At 49.1% G+C, this 16,935-nt stretch overlaps 1 protein-coding gene across 1 annotated transcript; it reads left to right on the forward strand.

Moving 5' to 3' along the window:
• The first annotated feature begins 1,256 nt into the window (after nt 1-1,256).
• Nucleotides 1,257-16,463, forward strand: Rbpms2 (RNA binding protein, mRNA processing factor 2). Its single transcript, XM_015480549.2, has 8 exons — nt 1,257-1,384; nt 6,200-6,277; nt 6,855-6,893; nt 7,727-7,789; nt 8,107-8,257; nt 8,755-8,906; nt 15,015-15,084; nt 15,347-16,463. The coding sequence occupies exons 1-7, from the start codon at nt 1,382-1,384 to the stop codon at nt 15,075-15,077; spliced, it is 549 nt and encodes a 182-aa protein (XP_015336035.1). The 5' UTR covers nt 1,257-1,381; the 3' UTR covers nt 15,078-15,084; nt 15,347-16,463.
• Nucleotides 16,464-16,935: the final 472 nt, after the last annotated feature.

Here is a 16,935-nt window from a genome sequence, read left to right on the forward strand (position 1 = left end):
GGTCTAGGCTGGTGGAGTGTCTGTTTCCCTCCCCCCAGTGGGGCGTGAGGCTGCTCACACTCAGCATTGGAGTTGGCCATCTTGAGTCTTTTCTTTGACCTTTTTATAGCTGAATCAGCTTTGTTTAGGACTAACCACAGCATCATCACCCCTGCCACTCCATCTTTTTGCAATTTGCTATGAAGATACCTGTTCCTGGGTGCCTCAGAGTTATTCCGCTGGGGTCTAAGCTGCTGGCAAGCAATCAAGGCTTACAAAAGAGCACTGACTCAGTAGCCAGGCACTTGAGGACCCTGGGGCTGCTTCTGGTAAGCACAGTGACCATGAACAGCTCACTGGACCTCTGGGCCCTGGTTTCCATCTAAAAATAAGGTTTCTTCAGCTCAAATATTCTGTATTTGGGTTGCTGCTAAGGACTGGGAGCAGAGGAAGGATGTGGGAAGGGCTTATAAGAGGCTTGTTTTTCCCTGTTTGGATTTCCCTCTTCTCTCCACCCCCTTCTCTTAAGTAGTGTTTTCCATCCAGCTGACACTAGGAAAGCTCACTCCCAGCAGCGAGGAGGAGAGGCCTGGAGCAAGCCTGCTACTCTAACCGTTGATGAAGTGGACTGTGGAGGCAGTTTTCTTTTCCAAATAAAATTCTAACTTTCAGATATCCTAAAGGATCAGTACCAGAAATCAGTATTCAGAAATCATTTTTATCTCCTTTGTACGATGATGTTTTTGGGGACAGGGGTACCGGGGATTTAACTCGGGCACTTGACCATTGAGCCACATCCCCAGCCCTATTTTGTATTTTATTTAGAGACAGGGTCTCACTGAGTTGCTTAGCACCTCGCTTTTTTTTTTTTTTTTTAAGTATTTATATTTTAGTTGTAGTTGGACACAATACCTTTATTTTATTTATTTATTTTTATGTGGTGCTGAGGATGGAACCCAGGGCCTCACACATGCAAGGTGAGGGCTCTGCTGCTGAGCCACAACCCCAGCTCTAGCGCCTTGGTTTTGCTGAGACTGGCTTTGAACTCATCCTCCTGCCTCAGCCTTATGAGCCCTGGGATTACAGAAGTGTGCGCCACTGCACACCACTGTATGATGTTTTAATTGCCCAGAAACAATTTTTCTGGTTGGGTTCTCTCCCCAAGTTCAGTTCTCATGGGGTAGGGATTTATGAGAGGCTGGAATTGGCCTTGAGGGGAGACTGTTCCCTGGGGGTTGATGGGATTTTTGTGAGTGGGGATTGGCCTTGGTGTTCTCCTGCTTCAGGATCCTTGTTGGAGAAAGGACTGTCTTCTGCATGATGGTCCCTTGAGTCCAGAGTCCAGTCTTGGTGATTCTAAGACGGGGGTTTGAAGAAGACTGTAGTTGTCCTTCACAGTTAAATGGTAAGAGGACTTAATGACTATGGGTGTCTTTGAAAGCAGTGTTTACCCTTTCCATCACTAATAAAAACTGGCATTTATGGAGCCCATCCTCTTAGCCACAGTAACTGAGAAGCTGAGGGTTTAATGCTCAGTATGAAGGATGTCTTTTGGTGTGAAAGGTTGGGGAAAGTTGGTGCCTTCTGCATCTGGTCTGTTCCTCCCTTGCAGAAGAGGTCTTGTGAGCAGAGGGGCCTCTGCCACATCTCTGACCAAGTGTGTGTCCTTTTCACTGGGCCTAGTGGCCTGCAGCTAACCCTGTATCCTGGTCCTTCCTCTTGGGGCTTTGCTTAGCTGCTTTCGTCTAGGTCTTTCATCCACCGCTCCAACTCCCTGCCAGCCCTTCCTCTATTCCTACTGGGCTCTGTGTGCCCCTGTGAGGAGGGAGACTTGAACAGCTACTCCTCAGGCAGGCAGAATGAGAGATCTGCCCTAGGGGTATCCAGGGCCTAGAGAGGTTTCTGCCTGGAAGCCTGTTCCACACAAACCTGGATTTGTGCATTGGGCTGGTTCCTTGGGGATCACTAGCACTTAGTTCCTGAAAGCTTGTTTTAATTTAATCTTTTCTGAAGGTCTTTAAACAAGTGTCAGTTTTTCTGAAGGAAGACCTTCACTGGCACATGGATGGGTTGTCTGAGCCCCTTTCTTCCTACCACTTTTCTCTTTAGAAAGTCATCCCTTGCCTCCAGGCTGCAGAGGCTATGAAGGAAGAAGGGGTGGTGGCCTGCAACCAACACCTCCCTGAAGGAAAAGGCTGGGTAGCTTGTAAGGCTGTACTGGAATTAGACAGTGTGGTGAAGAAGCTCCTTTTAAGCCTGTTCTTTGGGCTGGGGATGTAGCAAGCATGCATGAGTCCCTGGGTTCAATCCCCAGCATCAAAATATTAGTAAGTAAACAGGCTTGTTCTTACTGAGAGGGGTTCAAGAACAGAGTTGAAGGTCGGGAGCTGATACTACCTATGCCACTCAGGTGCTGCCCTTCTTCGCTCCTGGAGACCCTAGCACTGGGAATGAGACTGAGGTACCTCCCAGAGGAGGTGAGAAGAGGTCAGGGGGTTGTTGATCCAGCACTAGCTGGAGGAAAGTAGCCCTTAGACCTTTTTCCCTGAGGGACAGGAAAGACCTGGATGACTGTAGGAAGTCTGCTAACAAGTGGTAGCCAGTGGTGTAGACTTAACAGGCAGGTGCTGGACATCTCCCACCACCTGACTCCCAAGCACTTTAGAGGAAAGACAGGCAATAGGGCTTGAGTGAGAGGAGAGAAGCCTTGGGAACCCCATGGCCTGGGAGCAGGGACATAGTTGTGACAAAAGCTGGTCTTTTCTACTCAACAGGCCAGGAACTGGCTGGGACCTGCAGCAAGGCTGGTCTGTTCCCAGCTGTCATGGGGGGTACACAGCTATCTGTGTCTGTGATGTCCTGTATGGGGTACAACCCTAGTAAGTTTCCCTGTTCGTGTTAAAGTTTGGTGCTTCCAGTAGGTTCTACCAGAAGTGTTCTTCCTCAGCATGTATCATCTTTTAGTGAGTTCTCAAGATTCTCTATCTACTTCCCAGTATCCACTCCACTGACTATACACTTCCCTTCACCTCTGCTAAAGGACAGGATTGTGGGCCTAGCAACACTGTCTGCTCTTTCTTGCTCTGAAGGTGACCATTCTTTTTTCTTTTTCTTTTTTTTTTTTTTTGGTATTAGGGATTGATCCCAGTGATGCTTAATCACTGAGCCCCAGTTCAGCTCTTTTTTATATTTTTTATTTTGAGACAGAATCTCACTAAGATGTGAAACTGGCTTTGAACTTGCCATTCTCCTACCTCAGCCTACCTCAGCCTCCTGAGCTGCTGGGATTATAGGCATGTGCCACCTAAATGTGTCTATTCTTAGGGGACCATTCTTAAAAGTCCGTGGTTGCTCTTCACCTTTTAGAATGTAAAGGAGACAATCCCTTGGATTGTGTGGAGGCTTCTGCAGAAGGGGCTAGTCTGGGGTTGGGGATGTGGCTCAGTGGTAGTGCACTCGCCTGGCATGCGTGCGGCCTGGGTTCGATCCTCAGCACCACATACAAAGAAAGATGTTGTGTCCGCCAAAAACTAAAAATAAATATTAAAAAATTCTCCCTCCCTCCCTCCCCCTCCCTCTCTCTCTCTCTCTCTCTCTCTCTCTCTCTCTCTCTCAAAAAAAAGGGGGGGGCTAGTCTTGAGAAGGGCCCAAGAAACAAGTTTGTTTGTTTGTTTGTTTTGATGACAATGAGGATCTAAACCAGGGCCTCATGCATCTTTCCATCATGGCATCAGTAGCTATAGAGGTCTGATTCCAGTCTGCATGCAGCTTCCCTCCTGATCCAGGTCCTGAGGCTGGTACCAGAAAGTGCCATGGGAGGAGTGGGTTCTGGTAGTGACTTGAGACATGAAGACTACTTGGTCAGGCCTTGAAGACGTGACTGCATGTCTCAAAGGATCCTGACTGTGCCATCATTTATGCTGTCACTGTCCCTAGCCTCAGTTTCCCCTCATTTGTAAAATGATGGAGTTAAACTGAATACTCTCTATGATACCTTTGACCTCAAACATTGCTCCCCCACCCCCCAGGGAAGAGGAAAAATAAGAATCCAGCGACCACCTAAGGTTGTCATACCCACATTCCCAACTATAGACTGACCTGGGCCTGATCCAGCCTCACTAGACAACCATGGAAAAAAATGGTGCCCGATAGGTGAGGGCCTGTAGGGCAGTGATGACAGGAGCCCTAAGTGAAACAGCACTTGGTTGATCCCTGCATGTGTGCCAGGCATGGAGTAAGGTGAGCTTTCTCTTGGAGGTGGGTGGTGGTGGTGGTGGTGGTGGTGACAGATAAAGAAATATATTCAGAAAGATAAGGAACTTCTCCAGACCAAGCATAAAGCTGGGATGCAGACTCTGGTCTAAGGAAAGCCTGCTCTTTCTCATTTACAGTGCCATTCTGTAGTCCTCGGCCACATCTGGTCTCTGGCCATTTTTTCTTTGGAAGGACTTAGTGTGTAGAGATGTGGAGGTCTCAAACGTCAAGGCCTGACTCGAGGCACTTTGGAAGATTGAAAAGTCTTGTGTCTTACTTAGCTCCTGTCTCTCGGACTTGATGCAATCAGGATGAGAGGGTCCGCTTAGGCTGGTGGGAACATAAGGCAAGGGTGCCAAGGACCACTGCAGGACTCGGGATGGAAAGGGGAGCCAGGAAATCAGGAACTGAAGCATTAGTGCTCTTTAGCTAAAGAGTGAGGAAAGGGTGGGCCAGAGGACAACAGCACAAGCAACTGCTATGAGATGGGACACTGCAGGTGTTTGTCAGGGTCCTTGGGAAGGGTTTGGGGTCAGATGGGGTTGGAAGCAGGAAGGTGGGTGTGCAGTAGAGACTTGTCCTGTCCACGTGTGGCTGAGATTGTTGAGCTCATGCTTACCCCACCACTGGTTTGCCAGTTTCTGACTTTTTCTACCTTCATCACTCTAGCCTTACTGTCATCTGAAACAAGTGCCAGGAGAAGGGACTGGCTACTGAATACATGTGTGACAATTCTTTATTCAGCTGTGGGGCTAATTAGGTTGCCCAGGTGGATGGTGTCAGACAGCAGTCAGGGTCTTTTACAACCTGGGTCTCGCCTACCTCTGCTCCTTGGTGAACTAAGCCGCATGCTCTGGACAAGTTACTGAGCTTTGCTGGGCCCTGTTTCACTGTGTGGACAAGGGAGATAGGAGGGCAGTGTCATTGGCTGGGATTGCTAGAATTAGAAAGAACCAAGGAGTATATTCAAGTCAGATTGCAAAGGGTCTGTGACCTGGCAAATAGGGACACATCACCTAATCCATAGGTGCCTCTTTTCCTGAGAGATGACAAGGACAGATTGGGGGCTAGAGTGTAGCCTTTGGGAGTATTTTACAACCTAAAAGATGGAAACCAGTGGGAAAGGGCCTGGTGACCCGGAGGGAAGACTAGAAACAAGACTCTGAGCTGGAAATAAGGAAAAGAGTCCCTGTTACACACCCGCTCCCTGACCCTAAGCAGGAAACTTTGTGCTGAGAACTTGCTATTTAAGGGGCCTCTGGGGAGGTCTGGCCAGAAAGGAACCATTTGAGGGAGGGTTTAAAATTAGTCTGAGCAAAATAGGTGGCCTCTGGGGAGAACTGAGGCAGAGGCTTCTGTGGGGCTGCTCTGGCTCTGGGTCCTTGAGCCACCCTAATGCACCCTCCTGGTGAGGACAGGAAGGAGGAGAGGACTGATTAGGTCCACTCTGCACAGCAGCTCCAGGGCATAGTGTGGCATAGGACTTAGTTCCATGTACCTCTTTGCCTCTCCTCAGACCATACAGAATCTCTCAACCACGGTATCTTTAGGAAAAATATATACGTATTTTTTTCTGTGGCTTTTTTGGGGGGTGAGGCAATATAGCTTTCTTCAGATTCTTAGAGGAGTAGGACCTTTATGTGCAAAGAGCGTGTACGCTTTGTCAACAGAGCACGTTCTCCTTGCCTCTTTTAGCCACAGTCTGTGCGCAGAGGTGTTCAGCAAGTGCTTGCTGAATGACACCTACAGGATAAATCTAAAGAAGAAAGGTGCATAGAAAGGGCTTTGAAAAATTTAAAGCTGTGAGACTAAATGTAAATATGCCTCTGTGTCCAAAGGAGGCCCAGGAAATACTGAATTCCTCCTTAAGCTCTAGAAGGACTCTAGTTTCCTGCCTGAAGGAACAGCCCCCATTCCTGTCCTTCCTGTCCAATCTGGACCTGACCACTGTGGTCTCTGTCCTTAGGTTCGGACATTGTTTGTCAGTGGCCTCCCCGTGGACATTAAACCCAGAGAACTCTACCTGCTCTTCCGGCCGTTCAAGGTGAGTCAGGACCCAGCCACCCCCAAGATAGAGCCCTGGACCAGGGAGAAGTAACAGGAATGAATCTCTAAATTGAGTTGTGTGCTGGCAGTTGGATCAGCAGCTGTGGTCACAGACCTGGTTCTGTCTGGTTCTGCTAGTGTACTTCTTTCACTTGGTTAGCTCTTTTGGAGCCTCTGTTTCCTCATCTGTAAAATGGAGACATAAAGGATCTTAGTAGTTTTGCTATATAAGGAATCTTAAGATTTGGTGTAGGCTTTTCCATTTGCAGATGAGAGAGCTTAAAAGGTAAGATCTGTGCATTCGAATTACAAGTTAGTGGAGCGCACAACAGTTTACGCATGAAGTGATGAATGCCACCGCATGATACCACCCCATGTGCTAGACCATGTGATTCAGAACACAAGGGCGGTTGGAACTCCACAGTGGTGGAGGTTAGAGTGAGTTGGCTTTGTGGGGGAGAAGGGTGTGAGAATGATTCAGGGGTCACTGGGGAAAGGTGGGGCTGAGGGGGCAGTGCTGGGTTAGCATAATAGAGGCTTCTTACCTCCCCAGTAATGGCCACCTCTCTCTACAGGGATATGAAGGGTCCCTGATCAAGCTCACCTCAAGACAGGTAATTTCCCCCGCCCCCAGGTTTTTCTTCCTCCCAGCCCATACTGACTGCTGAGTTTATAACTGAGGTCTGGTTCCTTTCCCCTAACATGACGGTGAAACGCACTCTGCAATCCATATCTGTCTTCAGCTGACAAAAGGATGGCCTCCACAGGTCCCTCCCCACTTCACCAGCTGTTGGGGTCCAGTAAGCTCCTGGCCTTCTGTGATTGACTCTGGGGATTTGGGAACCACTGTCTGGGCCCATGGCTGAGGATAGTAGAGAAGGTAGCTGAGCTCTGACCTACTATCTTTATGCATTTAAACAGGCTTTTACAAAAGAGTGATTTTTTTAAAATATTTTTTTAGTTGTTGATGGACTTTATTGTCTTTATTTTTATGTGGTGCTGAAGATCAAACCCAGTGCCTCATGCATGCTAGGCGAGCACACTACCACTGAGCCAAAACCCCAGCCCCCAAAAGGGTGATTTTTTTAATGCAGTGAAATAAAGCTTGGTTGGCATCATTTCCCATGGTGTGGTACAATGGAGGGAGACTTCACTTTGGGTGCATGTGGATCTTCCAGCTGTACCTTAGGGAAGGTGTGGGCAAGGAGTTTTTTTCCTTCTCTGTTCTCTGTTCTCTTATCAGCAGAACAAATACTGTTTCTAGTTCGGTCATGATCCTTTTTTTGTGTGTGTGGTGCTGAGGATTGAACCCAAGGTCCTAGTATATACTATAGAGCTCTACCACTGAGCTCCACCCCCAGCCCAGTAATCTTTGTTTGGTTGTTTTAGATGGGGCAAATGGCATACTGGGAGAGATGTGAGGATGTTTTCTCTTTTTTCCTACTAGCCTGTTGGTTTTGTCATCTTTGACAGCCGGGCAGGAGCAGAAGCCGCCAAGAATGCATTGAACGTGAGTAGGTGGAAAGTAGGCCTTCTCTGGTAGGCAGTGAGTGCCCCTGTTCTGTCTTTTGCAAACCTTCCCCCATTTCACACCCAAGAAAAGAGTCCATAGGTGAACTTCATTTCCCACTCATCTCAGGGCAGAGTCCTTGATTCCCTGTTTGTGATAAATATCATTACTCACAGGTCTAAGCCACATTCTTCTACCATGGCCCCATGTGCATGAGACTCGTAGGCGAGCTTGGTTCCGGAGCCCTCTATATCCACTGCAGTTGACAGTGTGGATCCTACAGAGTAAGTCTTTCTCTTCCTTTCCTTCCTGTGTAGGGTATTCGCTTTGATCCTGAGAACCCGCAAACCCTGAGGCTAGAGTTTGCCAAAGCCAACACCAAGATGGCCAAGAGCAAGTTAATGGCAACACCAAATCCCACCAGTGTTCACCCTGCCCTAGGAGCACATTTCATCGCCCGGGATCCCTGTGAGTGGTACTCTGAGCTGCCTTCTTTTGCCCCTTTGCCTGGTCAGAGCTGGTAGGCTCTACTGGAGTTGCATGCAGAGAGACACTCAGATTCTTGTTGAGGGAATCAGTCCTGTCTGTCTTCCCCTCTTCAGGGGGCTTCTTGCATCCAGAGCTACCTTTGAGATTCCTTCCCTGTGGCCTTGGTTGACTCTCAGAGGGACTGTGCCTGAGCTGTTGGGGTTTTCAGCTTCTTGAAGCCAGTTCTTGAAGCCACCTCTGATTTTTCTTATTTGAAATGGATTGAGGCCTGTTTGAGAACTTATTGCTGCAATCAGGGTGCCCATCATGCCAGGCCAAATTCATGTGGCTTCTTTGCCTAGTCTTGGTCTTCAGTAGAGGCTGGGGGTGGAGGTTATGGCTCAATCATAGTGCTGGGTCCCCTTCTCTGTTTGGAAGGGGGTGGTAGGAGGAAAGACCAGTGTTCTGACAATGGAGGCTGTTGTCTCCTGTTATAGATGACCTGATGGGGGCTGCTCTGATCCCTGCGTCCCCAGAGGCCTGGGCCCCTTATCCTCTGTACACAACAGAGCTGACCCCAGCCATCTCACATGCTGCGTTCACCTACCCAGCTGCCACTGCTGCTGCTGCTGCTGCCCTCCATGCTCAGGTAAGCCCCTCTGGGTGGAGGAGTAGAAGGGCTCTGAGTTGGCTCTTCCAACTTAGACTTTGTACCTTCCTGGCCATGGGGCCACTTCTATTCCTAGAGCTCCAGTGGAACTGTTGTCCTTCAGGATGATCTAAAAGGCTAGGCTTCAGGGATCTATAAGGATTGGGATCTGACTGAGGGGAGGGAGACTGTGAGTGGTGAGCTCCTATAGAGGCTGTAAGGCAGAGTGCCAGGAGTGCTGAGAAGACTGGCTGTGGCATCGCCTCCCAGAGCCCACCGTGCTCTGCCCTGCTTCTCTGTGGTGACAGGATCACAATTCCATTCCCAGTCCAAGCATGATCTCTGGAACCAGATGTGCCTCTGCCTGTCTTTATGAACTTCATCAAGCTTTTAAAGATTTCTCTGCCTCAATTTTTAGTCACCTGGAAAATGAGAATAATAGACTTTGCCTTAGTTGTTGTGACAGGTTGATGTTAACACAGTGAAGTTCTAGAACTGTGCCTGGTTGTCCTAAGAGGTCTTGAGTGTTTGCTCCTGTTTTTATGAAACCTGGCTATTTCTGGTCTTAGGGCAGGAAAGTGGGAGCAGACATGTCTTGGGGGGAGTTGGGGAGGGTGAGGACTGGGCCCAGGGGCCTCTGTGTCAAATGCTATGTCAGATCCCAGCCTCTGGCCACCCAGGTTTACTCTGGTCTGACTTTTTTTTTTTTTTTTTTGCTTTTATTTTTTAAATACATGACAGCAGAATGCATCACAATTCTTATTACATATTTAGAAGACAATTTTTCATATCTCTGTACTCTGGTCTGACTTTGCCATTCAGTATAAGCCTTGGGATATACTACCAGTGATGTCTCACCACACTGTGTGTGTGTATGGAGAGTGGTCTGCACAGTGGCAATGACAGGAAGCTACCAGGTGTGTGGACAGGATGCTGCCAGACAGTCACAGGAGGAAGGCCAAGGAGCAGTCTTGATCAGCCTCTGATCTTAGCCTCTGATCGGCCAGATGACCAACAGTTGAGCAAGCTGGCCCCAGCGGGATGGCGGTGGGGTGTGCTGTGCTGTTGAGGGAGTATATAAAGGTAGGTGGCTTGGACCTGACCTGGGAAGTAGGGAAGGGGACAAGGCGAAAGGACATGAGAAGCCAGAAAGGGAGAGTTCACTGGAAGAAGAAGCTGCTGGTGGGGGGAGCTAGGTGCTTTGCTAAAAGCTGAATGCATAACCTTCTTTAGGCCCTTTGAGGGGCTAATGACATTGAGGTTCACCAGTTCCAAGGTAGAAAGTTCAGATTCATGGTCCACTACCTGAGCCAACTTTCCCCTGGCAGGGAATTCCTTGGCTACAGCATCTTTTGATTGTACCAAGGGCAGAAGAATTGTGGTTATAGACTCGCCACTGTTCCCAGCTGATTACCAGAGACAGCGCTGAAAAATTGATTAAAGCATAGAAAGAGGGCAAAGGTCTTTCCCTGGAGGAAGACCTTTGAAGGTTTGAGTGTGTGCCACAAACTAGTTTCTGTGGCAGGGATAGAGTGGGGAGCAAGAAAACCCATCCTGTGTGTCTGCCCAGGGCAGACCTGTAGTGCTCCAGCGAGCTGAGCTGTTTTAACTGTAGGGGCCCCAGGAGGCACTGATGGGACACAGAACTGGCCTTGCTGGGCTCCTCACCTCTGGTGCTGTGTCTTCATCTGTAAAATGAGAGGGTTGGACTGGATCAGGTGGAGAGGTTCTGCTCTGTCCTGAGATGCTAGGCCATGACAGACAGGGAGGCAGGAAGGGGGTTGATCAAATGAATCAGGGGAGGCTTGGAGTGCCCAACTGGCTTGGAGTGGCATGCTGCTACCTGTCACTGAGCTCCATGCCACAGGGTTGCGTGCCTGCCATTTTTCTTTTTTCCAGTTTCCTCCCATAATCTGCCATATCTAAGGATAGTGGCAGTTTTCGGGAAGAAAACTCATGTCCAGAGGTTAACCAGGTGGTCATTAGCCAGCCATTCATTCCTCAGCAGTAAAAGAGGCTGTTAGGACCAAACGTGTTAGTCCTTAGATTTGGGAATAGGTGTGTAGGTAAATTCACAGATGTGAATCTTTTATGGAAAAAAAAAATAGGCTTGAGAACATTTTCCAAGTAGAGAATTTTTTTCTTTCCAAGAGCCCCTTGACAAAAATGGAGGCTGAAAGCATCTAAATAAAGAAAATGGATTCTTCTCAACTAATAGAAAAACTCAGGGCAAGAAGGTGACTTTAAGAGAACGGCCAATGGTCGGGGTTGTGGCTCAGTGGTAGAGTGCTTGCCTAGCATGTGTCAACCACTGGGTTCGATACCCAGCACCCCATTAAAAAAATAAATAAGATAAAGGTACTGTGTTCATCTATAACTAAAAAAAATATTTTTAAGAGAGAGAGAGAACTCTCAAAAGACAAGCAGGGATGAGGGCCGGACCCCTTTCTCTGCCCCATCATGCACAGCTCCACTGCAGGCCAGGCCTTGGAGGTTATTCTGTCCTGCTCTGTCTTGGCACAAGGCCATCTTGCTCAGTCTTATAATCCTCATAAAAGAATCTTCTCCTTTGAAGGGTTGAGCTTTGAAAACAGGCATGGATGGCAGGGGTACAGTGGGGCTTGGCACATAAAAATGGTGGCTTGAAAGCAGGGATTCTCCATCTCCTGTGGCATCCCAGTGTCCTCCTGAATGGAATTTCATTTTCCATTTCAATCTGAGAAATGCAGGTCATTTACCATGGCTTGATCCCCCTTAAACTGCTTCAACCACTTAGGTGGAAGTCACATTAACCCCCCCTTTGCCTCCATTTTGTGTTAGTATACTGATGTGTCTGGAGATGGGGCATTAGCTTAACAGGTTGTTTGTTTAATGAAAATTACTCAGAACAGCATTTGGCACATGGTGAGCTTCTCCTAAGCATTGGCTACTACAGGTCTACATTTAGGGAAAGCAGGTTTTTGGGTTTTGCCCGCCCCATCCCTCCCTTTGACCAATTTTACTCCCAGGAAAACCACTCGTGTTAGTCCTTAGATTTGGGAATAGGTGTGTAGGTAAATTCACATATGTGAATCTTTTGTGAAAATTACAATACATAGTTAATCTTTTCTGAGTTTGAATCTTAAGACAGTTTTCTTAGTAAGTAAGTATAGACTTGCATTTGGGATGCCTAGCTGGCACAGCGGTATGGAAATGGACCTGTGCCTGGTGGACAGTAAGTTAGTTGTTTGCATACTTGTTTTCTACTGTAGTGCCCTTGCTTTGCTCACATGTCTAGGCACCTGTCACAGATCTATTGCAGGGTCCAAGTGTAGGCTGTCACCTGGGTCAAGTATTGTTTAATTGACCTTCAGATGAGAGAGGTTCCCATCTTTCTTGACTATTCATATTTCTAATTCCTTTACCCTCTTCTTGGTGTCATCTTCTCCATTAGCCAGTCCTAAGATCTGAGAGCGAGCTGAGGCCATGTCCTCCCCTCCTTGTTGGAAGCAGCCCCCCATAGGCTCATCCATAGCCTCATCATTGTGCCCTGTGGGATGGTCTCTCAGGAGCACATTGGGTTAGCTAGAGGCCCCGACTCTAGTTGGGTCCCTAACATTGGTCCTGCCCCCAGGCCTGAGGGTCTCAGGCAGGAGGAAGAAATCTAGGAAAGGTCATGTTGCTTCTGGAGAGCCACTGGCCTATACCAGGCCCCCGAGGGAAGCAGCCCCTCTAAGTGCATTCCATCTACTTCAGTGACACGGCTGTCCTGAGCCCACAATGGGAGCTTTCTTCTTCTTTTCCCCCAATTAGTCACCTGACTTACCCAAGTTGGAGGGAAAGTTGCTGCTTGAGATGCAGGGGTCACAGTACCTTGTGGAGGAAGTGTAAGACAGGATCTAGCAGCTGCTCAGATTCTCCAGTGTAAAAAAAAAAGGTAAGCTAGAGGCTTCCTAGTCCCTTCTAGTCTCATCCCGTGCTCTCCCCTCTTTGGCCCTGCAGGGCACCCAGATGGGTAAGGGATCTGGGCAGGGCCCACTGATGGGTTCCCCGAGCTGGACTGAGCCAAGGCTTCTCTGGTGGCACCACTGCCAGTTTCTCATGTGTCACTCTTATGTGGAATTATTTGTAGTGTCCAGCCACATGGCCAGCTGAGAGGGCATCCCTGGGCCACACCTAGGAAGGGACATGCTGTTGGGGGCAAGAGAAGCTTTCTACACAGCTGTCAGCCTAGAAGGGAAGGATCTGCTTCCCGACACTTAGGAGGCAGGATAGGAACTACCATGGCTTCTGAGGTGGGGCAGGCAGCTCCAAGGCAAGGAGAGGCCTTTTCTGTGGGCTACAGGCTCTATTAAGGTAGTTCCTGTGACCCAGGGCCATTGTATTCTAGTGACAGCACTGCCACATCCTTTAGAGCCCAGGGGAATCCTAGTGTTGATTGGGTGGCCAGACACTCACTTCCCACTGCAGTCCAGGGTGGGTGTGTGGCCAGAAATCTGCATTGCACAAAATAACATCAAGAATTTGCACAGAGCAAATTTTTAGGAAACCTCTCCTCCGCCCCCAGAGGGCCTGGCATCCTTGGACATCTTCTGTCTACCCAAGAGGCAGGAATTGTGGCTGCTAAGTGGGTAACTGGTACCGCCTGCTCTGCTTCAGGGTGTCTGGCTATGTACTTGGCTTCAATCTCATTCTCTATAGTCCCTCGCTCTCGTATGTCTTTCCTTCCTTTTTTAAGGGGACCCTGGGCTCCCCTTCTGAGTTCTCATCCCTATACCACATTCACGTGGTGCCCCTTCCCTCTCCAAGACAGCCATGGCAGGCTAGGGCAGACATGCTCTGCCGTGTGTAACAGGCAGGTGCCTTCCCTGCAGCCTTGGCCTCGCAGCTGGTGTAGCCCTCCTTCCAGATGACTGGCCCATGGGGACAGGGTGCATGTTATTCATTCTCTTTCTTTCTCTCTCTCTCTCTCTCTAGTGCTAGGGATTGAACACACTCAACAAGGCAAGTACTCCACCACTGAGCTTCACCCCTAGCCTTGCATGTCATTTTCTTGATCAGACTCTGGGAATCCAGCTTTGGAACCATTGCTCTGTGGGGCCTTCTGGCAAGTGCTAGAGTTTAGGTGGGCACTGGTAGGATACTTTGAGGCTGCCATCCCTCTAGATGCTTTGAAGAATCGTATAAGGACAGGAGTTTTATCTCTTAGATGACCCTGTTTTGTTTGTCTTGTCTTGTTTTGAGTACTAGAGATTGAACTCAGAGGGGCTTTCCCACTGAGCTTCATCCCCAGACCTTTTTATTTTTTATTTTTGAGTCAGGGTCTTACTGAGTTGCTGATGCTAGCCTTGACCCGAACTTGTGATCCTTCTGCCTCAGCCTCACCAGTCTCTGGGATTGCAGGAGTGCACCACTCCTGGTGTGACCCTGGTTTTTTGGAGGGCGGGGGGTGGGTGGGTACTGGGGAGTGAACTCAGGGGCACTTGACCATTGAGCCACATCCCCAGCCCTGTTTTGTATTTTATTTAGAGGCAAGGTCTCACTGAGTTGCTTAGCGCCTCGCTGTTGCTGAGGCTGGCTTGGAACTCGCGATCCTCCTGCCTCAGCCTCCCGAGCCTCTGGGATTACAGGCCACCACACCTGAACTGATCCTGGTTTTTAATGTACCTTATGTCCTATCTTACCTGATTGTCACATCCATCTCTGTTCTATGACTGGAATGAGGATACTGAGACCCAAAGAAACACAACAGAAATTTACTAGGTTTGTTTTTCTACTAATGTTAGGAATGTCTTGCTCTCCTAGTAAGCAGGGGGGGCAGATTGCTGACTGCCAAGATGTCCCTCTGGCAGGCCTAACCTGGCACATGGCTCAGGCTTAGTGAAGTCTAAAGGCATCTGCATGATCTGCTCTCACGGAGCCTCAATCCTGCAAAGGAGGTGGGGCAGGCAGTCTTCCGGTTTCTGGATGAAGAAACTCATATTTAACGTGAGTAACTGGCCCAGCCTTTGCCAGCCAGTCAGTGGCACAACTAGGACTGCAGCAGGGACACCGAAGGCTGAGCTCATCAAGTTCCCTGCTGAGGGAAAGGACTGCACGGTGGGCTCCTGATGGTGGGTTCTCTTGCAGGTGCGCTGGTATCCCTCCTCTGACGGCACCCAGCAAGGATGGAAGTATCGCCAGTTCTGTTGATTCTTCAGTAAGTGTTGGCCCCAGAAGCCTGGGACAGAAAATGTTCTAGACTCTGGCTTCCTGCAGGGCTGTGGTCCTCTCTCTGCCCAAGTCTCCAGAGCTTGCTACTGCGAGGTGGTACCTGGAGCCTGGTCACTGGGGCATGTGGCTGGTTTTCCCTTTTCCCACCCCCGTGAGCCTGCCATCTCCGTGTGCCACCTCTGCAAAGGGAGGCCTGGGCCAGCTCTACTCCCTTACCTCTGGCTCATGGCCACCCCTCTCCCCTCCAGGTCTGGTCGCCAGGAAGTTGGTTCTGGGACTATGTGGTGGGGCCAGAATAGGGCCCTGAGCTTCCACCGCCCCCTGCGTGCGGCCTGTGCAGAGCTGCTGCTTCTCCGGAGACTGTGAATCTTAAGCCTGACTCAGTGAACTGCTTCCTGTTCCTTTCCCTCTTCCTCAGGCTTGTTCTACCCCAAACCCTTCTCCAAGGCCTCCCTGGAGGATTTGAGGGCCTTCTTGCTGGGACACCCAGACCCAGCTAGGAGGCCTCACTGTGACCCAGCAAGACCTGACCTGACCTCCCACTCAAACATGCTTCTTAAGCTCCCCCTCAAGAAAATGAGGCATTTAATTTTGCATGTTTTCTGGCATGAATTAAGACACTTAAACTTGTGTATATGTGAGTGTACAGTTTGTTCTCACACTGTCTCCATAGCAACAGGTCCTAGCTTATGGTGCCTGGTCCCTCTCTCCACACCCCGCCCCTACACCCACTGTGCTTCAGAGAGGCCTGAGCCCTGTGGCCACTTCTCCCCCGAGGACCCATGCACCACACACACTTCCAGGCTCAGCAACCACCACACGACATTTGCCTTGTCATTTCGAATCAGTCCTCTGCTTCCTTCTCAGATGGGCCAATAATTATAAGAAAGTCCTCTCCTCTGCCCATCTTGCTGACCTCTCCACAGGGCGCCCTGCCCCCACCACTGCTCCTTGTTCTTTCCAAACCTTAAAGTCAACCAAAACGTGAAAAGTATTTTTGTACCCTGTGTAACAAAATATTTATGCATCATAAAGGATTTTCATGTGTGTACCATTAATTATTAAAGAGACCTTGTTCGCCTTGTCAGATAAGTTTAATGTTTAGTTTGAGGCACGAAGAAGAAACGGGTTTCCGTTCTTCAGCAGTGAGCTTTTGTGTCAGGCGTTGGTTTAAGAAAAATAAAGAAAAAAAATTGTGCAATTTTATTTTGTTTTGTGAGCATATCAATGCTTTACCTTTAGTCACAGCTGTGACTGTCTTGCCATTTCAGATGTGGGAGACTAGGTGGCTGTTGTAATTGTTGATCCTGTGAGAATGTGAAACTGGATAATATATGAAATGTAAAATTAAAAAATCCAAAGTGACTGCTCTCTGGCCTTTGCTTCCACCTTCCATGAGACACGACTGCAGGGTGAGGGTGTGACCAGAGAGGTGCTGAGTTAAGGGGAAGGAGCGGAGTGCGCCTGCCTGGAGCTCTGGCCTGGTGACTGTCATGGTGGGAGGGCAGCGGAGCTCCTGTTGCCTTTCTCTCCCCCCCTCCCCTTTCTTTGGAGAGCTCAGGAAACAAAGTCCTGGAGGGGAAGCAGCTTGCCAGGGGCTGCACAGCTGGGAGCTGTGTCTAACAGCCCACCTTGTTTTTAATGAATTCAGCTCCTCATTCTTGGTTCTGAGGGTAGGGACGGGCTTCCCTGCACCCAGAATAGACACCCTGATATTTGGTCAGGATCTGAGAAGGGACCTTTGTTTTCTCAGCATCCCTGTGTCTGTTTGGCTTCACCCTTCATGGCTTGTGGTCTTTCAATCCCTCCAGTAGAAAAGGACTAAGGTGTGGGGCGT

This window comes from Marmota marmota, unplaced genomic scaffold, assembly GCF_001458135.2.
Source record: "Marmota marmota marmota unplaced genomic scaffold, marMar, whole genome shotgun sequence".
Classification (NCBI taxonomy): domain Eukaryota; kingdom Metazoa; phylum Chordata; class Mammalia; order Rodentia; family Sciuridae; genus Marmota; species Marmota marmota.

Coding starts and splice junctions, on each gene's coding strand:
- Rbpms2 (XM_015480549.2), top strand. Junction 6,278..6,854: donor TGCTCTTCCGGCCGTTCAAG/GTGAGTCAGGAC, acceptor CTCTCTCTACAG/GGATATGAAGGGTCCCTGAT. Junction 8,258..8,754: donor TTTCATCGCCCGGGATCCCT/GTGAGTGGTACT, acceptor CTCCTGTTATAG/ATGACCTGATGGGGGCTGCT.